The sequence below is a fragment of the Watersipora subatra genome, chromosome 10 (assembly GCF_963576615.1).
Source record: "Watersipora subatra chromosome 10, tzWatSuba1.1, whole genome shotgun sequence".
Lineage (NCBI taxonomy): Eukaryota > Metazoa > Bryozoa > Gymnolaemata > Cheilostomatida > Watersiporidae > Watersipora > Watersipora subatra.
In genome coordinates, this window is record NC_088717.1 from 56,130,474 (window position 1) to 56,141,263 (window position 10,790).

Consider the following 10,790-nt stretch of genomic DNA (forward strand, 5'->3'; position numbering starts at 1 on the left):
CAACGGTGCTGTATGATGCTGACACATGAACTGTCTACAGTTTGGCATACGCGTAATACTAGTAGACTACTAAGCATATATGATGGGATATTCATTATCAATTGATTATATTTAGGATTAGGATCACTAATCCTGAGTATTTAAAAAAAAAGAACAGAATGACTCAAGCCATCTAAAACCCAACGATTTCCTAAACAGAGTGAAAAAATACATTACTGTACAATAAGAACAACATCAATGACATTTATTGTAATCGAATACCAATTACTTAAACAGCGCATTTGTTTATTATAATATATCATATGATATTTAATGTTTGATTAATGTTAGCACTGAAAGTTGACGACTAACAGCATGGTGACTGTCTGTTCTGAAATGATTCACCGTAGCAGGGTAAGAGCGATTTCCTAAAATCTTCTCTACTTCACCTTAGCTGCTGGTCGTAGTTGCTCTCTGTAACGAAAAGTTAGATACAAACACAACTCTATGGTTGTATACAATGGCCAATAATTAACATTGCCATTACCCTGACTGCAGTCAACAATTAATTTAGAAAATTTAAGAGCAGTTAAAAATTTAACAAAATACACTATTATTATAGATATGTCAATAAACAACATTACATACGAGCCTATGATTGTAAAAAAACATAGTGAATCAAAACTATACACTGCTCTATGATTGTATACAACATCTAACAACTAACACTATACACTACTTTATGATTGTATATAACAGTTAAGAACCAGCACTATACACTACACCATGATTGTATATAACAGTTAAGAATCAACACTACACACTACTCTATGATTGTATATAACAGTTAAGAACCAACACTATACACTACTCTATGATTGTATATAACAGTTAAGAACCAGCACTATACACTACACCATGATTGTATATAACAGTTAAGAATCAACACTACACACTACTCTATGATTGTATACAACAGTTAAGAACCACCACTACACACTTCTATATGGTTGTATATAACAGTTAAGAACCAGCACTACACACTACTCTATGATTGTATACAACAGTTAAGAGCCACCACTACACACTACTCTATGATTGTATACAACAGTTAAGAACCACCACTACACACTTCTATATGGTTGTATATAACAGTTAAGAACCAGCACTACACACTACTATATGATTGTATACAACAGTTAAGAGCCACCACTACACACTACTCTATGATTGTATACAACAGTTAAGAACCACCACTACACACTTCTATATGATTGTATATAACAGTTAAGAACCACCACTACACGCTACTCTATGATTGTATACAACAGTTAAGAACCACCACTACACACTTCTATATAATTGTATGTAACTAAAGTAGCTAACAACTATGAATGAATATAACTATGAATAACTAGGGCATACTATTATATAAGTGCTTCATGATAAAAAACCAACATTACATTCTTTTTCAATTGCTCTAAGATATTATCTAATACAAGTTTTTGAATTGGCTAGCAAGTTTTGAATTTCTATTCGAGAAATATTTTTTGTTTTCAAAGTGTCAACCAATGAAAGTTTGGTAAAATTTAAAAACTACTGTAGCTAATTTAATGAAGTTACTCCGCTACTCGTGCTTTTAGAAGAAGTTTAATTGGCCAGTAAACTCACTTGTATGTGTTCCAATGAAGACCTGCTCATTCTTGCGTTTAATAATTACAATAGTTTCAGGCTTTATTGGTTTATCAGTTTCTCCAACCACAATATTTTGGGTTTCTTCATCCGCCACAACAATGCGCTTTTGTAGCGCGTTTTCTATCAACTGTATAAAAGCAGAAATACGATTCGGAACATTCAAAAGCACTCCAGATTGCTCAAACCTCTGTATCATAGAGAGAAATTCTGTTTCTCCTTTAAGAAACACCGAGTAGAATTTAGACATCTCTCTTGCGTGAGCACAAATTCGCTTCTGAATGCTCAAAGGATCCACATGAAATAGGTTTATGGACACTGAGATGGCTCTAAGAAGAGAGTTTCTATAGGCCTGATGAGAGCCGTTAAAAGGTTGGCATTCTTCGTACTTCGCCTGAACTCTGTCAATTGACTTTAGCCACCTGTCCAGTCGATCTAAAGTGCAAACAGTAAGCATGTATTTGGAACTTTTTTCTGAAAATTAAAAAAACAATATAACCATGGACATTTATGCAAACTTGATATATTGTCAATCATGTTCTTTTGCAATGTGAACCATTAGAAATCTCAAAAGAGTTGATATGAAACTCTTAGCAAAAATATTACTTACTTTACATCAACCTAGTATATAATCTTGCAAATACTGTTTGTGAGTTTGATAACGAGGCATAGCTTGATGGGCACATGAACAAATATTTGTTTTTTGTTGTTGTACTTACAAAAAGTGAAAATTTAAAAATATTCAACATGAAATACTAGTTTATGTTTACAGAGATTCAAGAACCACCACTACACACTACTCTATGATTGTATATAACAGTTAAGAACCACCACTACACACTACTCTATGATTGTATACAACAGTTAAGAACCACCACTACACACTACTCTATAATTGTGTATTACAGTTAAGAACCAGCACTACACACTACTCTATGATTGTATACAACAGTTAAGAACCACCACTACACACTACTCTATGATTGTATACAACAGTTAAGAACCAGCACTACACACTACTCTATGATTGTATACAACAGTTAAGAACCACCACTACGCACTACTCTATAATTGTGTATTACAGTTAAGAACCAGCACTACACACTACTCTATGATTGTATACAACAGTTAAGAACAACCACTACACACTACTCTATGATTGTATATTACAGTTAAGAACCAGCACTACACACTACTCTATGATTGTATACAACAGTTAAGAACCACCACTACACACTACTCTATGATTGTATATTACAGTTAAGAACCAGCACTACACACTACTCTATGATTGTATACAACAGTTAAGAACCACCACTACACACTACTCTATGATTGTATATTACAGTTAAGAACCAACACTACACACTACTATATGATTGTATATAACAGTTAAGAACCACCACTACACACTACTCTATGATTGTGTGTTACAGTTAAGAACCAGCACTACACACTACTCTATGATTGTATACAACAGTTAAGAACCACCACTACACACTACTCTATGATTGTATATTACAGTTAAGAACCAGCACTACACACTACTCTATGATTGTATACAACAGTTAAGAGCCACCACCACACACTACTCTATGATTGTATACAACAGTTAAGAACCAACACTACACACTACTTTATGATTGTATATAACAGTTGAAAACCAGCACTACACACAACTATATGGTTGTATATAACTAAAGTAGCTATGAACTGTGAATGAGTATAACTATGAATAACTAGGGCATACTATTATATAATTGCTTCATGATAAAAAACCAACATTAAATTTTTTTTTAATTGCTCTAAGATATTATCTAATACAAAAGTTTTTGAGTTGTTTAGCAAGTTTTTAATTTCTATTCGAGAAATCTTTCTTGTTTTCAAACTGTCAACCAATGAAAGTTTGGTAAAATTTAAAAACTGCTGTAACTAATTTGATGAAGTTACTCTGCTACTCGTGCTTTTAGAAGAAATTTAATTGGCTAGTAAACTCACTTGTATGTGTTCCAATGAAGACCTGCTCATTCTTGCGTTTAATAATTACAATAGTTTCAGGTGTTATTGGTTTATCCGTTTCTCCAATCACAATATTGTGGGTTTCTTCATCCGCCACAACAATGCGCTTTTGTAGTGCATTTTCTATCAACTGTATAGAAGCAGAAATACGATTCGGAACATTCATAAGCACTCCAGATTGCTCAAACCTCTGTATCATAGAGAGAAATTCTGTTTCTCCTTCTTTAAGAAACACCGAGTAGAATTCAGACAATTCTCTTGCGTGAGCACAAATTCGCTTCTGAATGCTCATAGGATTAATATGATATGGGTTTATAGATACTGAGATGGCTCGAAGAAGAGAGTTTTTGTAGGCCCGATGAGAGCCGTTCAAAGGTTGGCATTCTTCATACTTCACCTGAACTCTGTCAATTGACTCAAGCCATTTGTCCAGTCGAACTAAAGTACAAACGATAAACATGCATTGGTAACTTTTTCTGAAAGATAAAAAACAATATAATCGTAGACATGTCTGCAAACTTGATCTATTGTCGATGATGTTCTTTTACAATGTGAACCATTAAAAATCTCAAAAGAGTTAATATAAAACTCTTAGCAAAAATATTCCTTACTATACACCAACTTACTATAATTATTTACTATACACCAACCTACTATAATTACTTACTATACACCAACTTACTATAATTACTTACTATACACCAACTTACTATAATTACTTACTATACACCAACCTACTATAATTACTTACTATACACCAACTTACTATAATTACTTACTATACACTGACCAACTAATATTACTATACACCAACGTACTATAATTACTTACTATACACCAACCTACTATAATTACTTACCATACGCCAACGTACTACTATTACTTACTATACACCAACCTACTATAATTACTTACTATACACCAACTTACTATAATTACTTACCATACGCCCACTTACTATTATTACTTACTGTACACCAACCTACTCTACAATCTTGCAAGTGTAGTTTATGCGTTTGATGAAGAGGCATAGTTTTACAAGCAATTGAACAGAGATTTGTTTTTTGGTATTGTTCGTATTAATAACAGTGAAAATTTGTTAAAATTCAACATGAAACACTGATTTGTGATTACAGAGATTTAGTTAAGAACCAACACTACACTCTACTCTATGATTACAAAGATTCAGTTAAGAACCAAGACTACACTCTACTCTATGATTACAGAGATTTAGTTGAGAATCAACACTACCCTCTTTTCTATGATTACAGAGATTTAGTTGAGAATCAACACCACACTCTACTCTATGATTACCGAGATTTAGTTGAGAACCAAGACTACACTCTATGATTGTATGCAACAGTCATAAATCAGCATTATATAGTATCTGCTTCAGAATCATAAAAAACTGTTAGTTGTCACAAACAATTTTTGAAACTACTCAAATTTTATTTTTTAGTTATAGAATTTTTATTATTTTTTTCAGCTGTCGACCAATCAAATTCCAGTGAAATTTTAAAAATTTCTGTTTTTTGTTTTAAGCTTTTACAGTTTCATCTGGCACTTGTGCTTCTCGAAGAGTTTATAATGATTATTAATTTCTAGTACAAACAGGGAAAAAAATCAATCTATAGCATCATGAAAGTTCAATATTTTTTTATTTAATCATCACACAATTGGTATTGATAGTTCAGGTAATCTGTTCATATTAACAACAAATTTATAGTCTGCAGTTTTAAATTTCAGCGATTCTTTTTCATTTAAGTTTCATTTCTCAGTTTTAATTTAAAAGTTTAGCCAGAGTGGAAGAGTTAACTTTACAATTGCTGAATGTACATATGATTAAACACTTAGTAGCCTGCCACAAACAAAAATAAGACTAACTTACTGTTTTATCATGCTTCTAAAAGTCTAAACAAATTTACTTACGTAACTGTGTTCCAAAAAAGGTCAGCTCCGAATTACGTTTAATAACTACAATAGTTTCAGGGGTTATTGGTTTATCTTTGTCTCCAAGTACTACACACTGGGTTTCTTCATCCACAGCAACAATATTTCGTTGTAGCGCATTTTCTATTAATTTTATAGAAACTTTAAGATGGTTTGGAATACTTTGGTACACTCCATATCGCTCAAACTTCTGTATCATAGAGAGAAATTCTGTTTCTCCTCCTCTAAGAAAAACAGAGTAGAGTTTGGACTTCTCTCTTGCGTGAGCACATATTTGCTTCAAGATGCTCAATGGATCAACATGAGATGAATTTATAGATGTTGAGATGGCTCTTAGAAGGCAGTTTCCATAGGCATGATGGTAGCTGTTAAAATGTTTGTATTCCTTGTACTTCGCCTGAACTCTGTCGATCGACTTTAGCCATCTGTCCAGTCGAACTAAGGTATACACAATAAGCATGTATAAAAATTTTCCTGATGAGAGAATCAAATAAAGTAAATGGAGAGATGTAAACTTTATTAATTTGAAATGGAAGTTTATTTAATGTGAACCAGTACAACCATTCAATAAATTACTATATAATATTCATTATTACTATTCATCAGTATTATTTTTACAAAAACCTTGGAAGTGCACAGTTTTGAAGTAATTTTAAAGAGGAATAAATAATGAATTCTGTAAATAACCTTCTTTGAATTAAATTTATTTAATTAATTTAACAATATATTTAAATTAGGAAATATATTACTTACTCAATTCAGAATAGTCCAGTTATTTTTTGTATTACTCATAGTACTATAGCAATTTTCAGGAAGATTTTTTTCGGTGAAATACTTTGATCATAAATGAACCACATATTGAACTCAAATGTAAAGACTTTGTTTTCCTTGACACCCATTGCTGAAATCTTCAGCTAGTGCTTCAGGAATAAGTATTGTCGCTTGGCGTTTGACCCAATATATCAAGTGTTGTCAAATTAAAACACATGGACTCGTCCCCTATTTAATTAAATAAAGATGTTTCAAAATTTGGAAAGTTGGAAAGCCTGTAACGCCAAGTATTAGGATTTTTGATTAAAGACTAATTCTAGTGTACTAAACATAAAATATTGTCTATTGTAAGCATGCACACTTTTTTTTAGCCACCGCCTATAAACATACAAAAAACTTCAATTCGATCTAAAAAAGCATAATAAAAATACTACATGGTTTTCATATCTATCATCAGCAAAAAGCTTTGCGTATATTGAGATATAGCAAAACTGAATTAACTATTGTTTATGCATATTTATAAACATCGATTCATTTTAGGATATAACGAAATAAAGTTCTTGAAAGTTAATGTCTAATTAAATTTAAATAGTTAGAACACCACTCTAACGATATTTGGTGTAGTATAATCACTAAAACTTTTTCATACAAGTTTAACTCCATCAGGTAGATGTTGAGCTAAAAATTTGTTACAAAAGTGGATTTTTAAAGTAATTATAGAGTTCAACCAAATGAGTTTTAAATTGAAGAGTTTAGTATTTCTTATTTGAAATTAGAATTTAGAATAACACAATTGCTTTGATGTTCTTCACAGTAGAGTATCTTTGTGTGGGAAATAATTTTTTATATATTATTAAAGATTTACAACAATACTCTGGTGTGCTACATATTTGTTTTGTGGAGCAAATACTGTGAAACCTCTCATTGAACACCACCTCTATTTGATTGCCACCTCTCTTTGAATGCCATCTCTATTTAAATGCCATCTCTATTTAAATGCCACCTCTATTTGAATGCCACCTCTATTTGAATGCCACCTCTATTTGAATGCCACCTCTATTTGAATGCCACCTCTATTTGAATGCCACCTCTATTTGAATGCCACCTCTATTTGAATGCCACCTCTATTTGAATGCCACCTCTATTTGACCACCACTCTGGCTATTTTTGATTTTTATGAGCCCATACTATCAAGAGATCAGTAAAAAAGTGTCCACAAAATCATATTAATAATGAACCGTTTAAATTAATAACAATCAATTCTCTAGTTGTCCGACTCAAAAACCTTCGCTTTTTTCGTTCAAACTTTGAAAGTGGTTGAAACATAGAAATAATCAATTCCTGTCTCAGGCTAATAGTAGTATTCTTGTTAGACCCAGTCTTGATCTTTCAAAGTACACGTATATAAAAACGGTTTGCAAGCTTTCGACCGACATTTACATTTAGCGCGCAAAACCTTTTACTCGTTGCATTTGTGCTAAATGTGACGCGCGAATGTTTTACTCTGTCCAAAATTGTTTGGACGCTAATATTAACTAGTTCAGCAGTGCAGAAGAATAGCTGAGGCCAGATTACACTGTGGAAGGTACTGGACAACCAAAAGAAGCTCGATATATATATATATATATATATATATGGTATATATATGGTATATATATATGGTATATATATGGTGTATATATACCATATATATATACCGTATATATATACCATATATATGTATACCATATACATGTATATACACATCATATATATATACCATATATATATATATAACATATATATACCATCGCCGATTGCTTGCAAGCAATAGATAACAACTGGTTGAGATATCTTTTAGCTTCCATGCATGCATATTTCATTTAGAATTCTTTGACAACTTAGAGATACATGTAAGTTAACAAATTTATTGCATTCAAAAGGATTATTATTGTTTTATTAGAAAAAGAGGGCAAAATGTAGGCAACATTCGCTTTGCCGGGAAAAAGCTAAATTTATTTTTCTGAAATTTTGATGTGTTTTTTAAAAACTACACTGTCAGCCTTCAATCAACTGCCACTACAAAAGAAGGGTTGAAAAATAGAGCGCCATGGCATTCAATTAGGTTTCATGATAAGTATTTTTCTATAAAATAACTTTCAAACTGTTTAAAACAGAAACTTGCTAGCTAACTAGATGAACACACAATGTTTTAATTAAGTAAAACAAGTTCATATGAGACTGTAGTTTAATGTCTATGTCTAGTCTATGTCTATGGCCATCTAGCGGCAGTCTGGCACGAATCAAACTTACTGACATATCATACAATATTATTCAGGAGTTGTATTTCACAAAATTCATCTTTTCACGCATTTCTGCAAACTCTTTTACTCGCCGAGGAACACATATGCGAATAAATTAATCCAAGAAAGCAGCTAGCAATAGAGTGCAAACCTTCACATGTGTATAGCATGTGTTTAACTTTATGTATAACTTTTTTAATTTATATGTAATCGTATCTGTACATCAAATCATACACAAACCATGTTTAAATTGAAATAATCATTGTCAATTTCATCAATTTCAGTATTAAAAGTTGTTAGGTGATTTTTCTGTGACAAACTGCAAGAGCGACTTTTGGCGACAACATTTTGAATTCTGAAGAAATTGTGACAACCTTGAATAATTTTGTAAAAAATTGTGATGCATTGGCAATGGGCGCAAAAAATGTTTGAAACTTAGCTATGAGTGCTAAATAAGTCTGGCAAAAGGTTTCAATTTTATGTAGTAGTTATTCTCGCCGTATCTTCTAAGAAAAGAGCTAATAACTCTAACTATTTACAGATTCTAACCATTTGCGGAATTGTCTGCCTACGAGTACGCAAATTTTAAATCCATCAAACAATATCATCCTGTAGGGTGATTGCTATAAAAACACTAATGGAGTTCACTACGAAGTACACACGGAGTTACACTTCAATTACTCAATGCTTTATAATAACTTTGATATAGCTGTTTGCTACATGTACCTTAATATGCTGCCTGTTTGTGGTGATACTTTTTCATGCTGTCAGAGCATATTAAAAGCACAACACTGATAATCTAGTTTTTGAAGAGCTGACCAAAAATGATTTTAAAACTCACAATGATTTTAAATTAAATTTAGCTGAACGCTAAGTTACTGGTTTTTCATAAAAATAAGTTCAGTTTGCAGTCTTTCTTTGACTAATGAGTACTTAGAATATCATTTAGACGTCACCAACCTTTAGTTGATAGACAACCTTCTGGCATAACCTCTGAAGTATCTCGTATGTCAACCATGTCATCGACTTCAACTTCTTCAGTTATCTCCCCTTGTCAGAAGATCCAAACTATCTATAATGAACTCTTCATTTTCAAAACAGCCTTTTCAAATCAAAAATCTACACCATGCACTTGTTTCGAGTTTGGTACGGCTGTTGTTTTATGTTTACAGCACTTTTAATAAAAAACAGCAATAAAACAAAAATCAATTAAACGGAAATAACTACCTACAAGATCCTTTTCCAATTTTCCATTATGAACTGTCTCTGTAGATTAACCAAAGTTATGAAATGTTAAAAACTTTTTAATAGTATTTCATTGCAAAAAGGCAAGGGATATACAGTTTAAAATGAACTTAATATCTAACACAACTGAAGCAGCTTCTCTCTTTTTTGTATTTTGAGCTTATGCAAAAATATCATGACTAGTGAAACAACCAGATTTAGATGCTGTAGACAACTGCTCCACCAAAACCTGAGTATCACTTCTTAAATAAGTGTTTCTGCTTCGTGCTCCCTCCATATCAGTCTATTCAGACTCTACTAGTATATTCGAGCAATATACTACTTTCTGGAACATGTAAATTTAGTTAACTGGAAGAGTTTAGTATAATATAGACTAGACATAGTACCTCACCAGCTTAATCAACGCAAAGATGTGTTTATAAACAAAATGAATCAGCTGATCGCTTAAAAACGATCAACTTGCAGTATTAACCTGTCAGCTAGAAATAACTTTAGACTTCTGAATACTGATAAAATTTCTGTTTTGATATATGTGAATATTTCAAATGCTTTTTGTGATGATAGCTATAAAAAAGCTTGAAACATTTTTAATTTGCTATTATGAATCTAGCTAATTTTTGTGCAATAGCTAAATAAAAGCGCATATGATTACAACAAACAAGATTCAACATGCAGTGCGCAGGACTTGAATCAGTAAACTCTAATTAATTTCTTATACTTGTTGTTTATATAAAAATAAATTGAGGGCATTTTAAGCTTTCTGTATTACCTTCCAAATATATATTTATGTTGAATTATTTTTTTTTGCTTACTAAAATTGTGATCGGATTTTTTTAGAAAACTAAATGAAGC

At 31.8% G+C, this 10,790-nt stretch overlaps 1 protein-coding gene across 1 annotated transcript; it reads right to left on the reverse strand.

The window, feature by feature from the left end:
• Positions 1–1,618: 1,618 nt before the first annotated feature.
• Positions 1,619–10,417, reverse strand: LOC137407231 (uncharacterized). Its single transcript, XM_068093836.1, has 5 exons — positions 10,330–10,417; positions 9,654–9,765; positions 5,620–6,078; positions 3,670–4,128; positions 1,619–2,106 (listed from the first exon to the last, which is right to left on the reverse strand). Exons 2-5 carry the CDS (start codon positions 9,709–9,711, stop codon positions 1,619–1,621), a joined length of 1,464 nt encoding a protein of 487 aa, XP_067949937.1. The 5' UTR covers positions 9,712–9,765; positions 10,330–10,417.
• Between the last annotated feature and the right edge of the window lie 373 nt (positions 10,418–10,790).

Bases quoted from the DNA above. Each gene is read 5' to 3' on its own strand.
- LOC137407231 (XM_068093836.1), bottom strand. From the start codon at position 9,711: ATGGTTGACATACGAGATACTTCAGAGGTTATGCCAGAAGGTTGTCTA. The intron at 4,129-5,619 runs GTAAGTAAATTT...TTTGTACTTTAG, and splicing joins CTTTTTTGGAACACAGTTAC to TTCGACTGGACAAATGGCTT. The intron at 2,107-3,669 runs GTGAGTTTACTA...TTTGCACTTTAG, and splicing joins CTTCATTGGAACACATACAA to ATCGACTGGACAGGTGGCTA.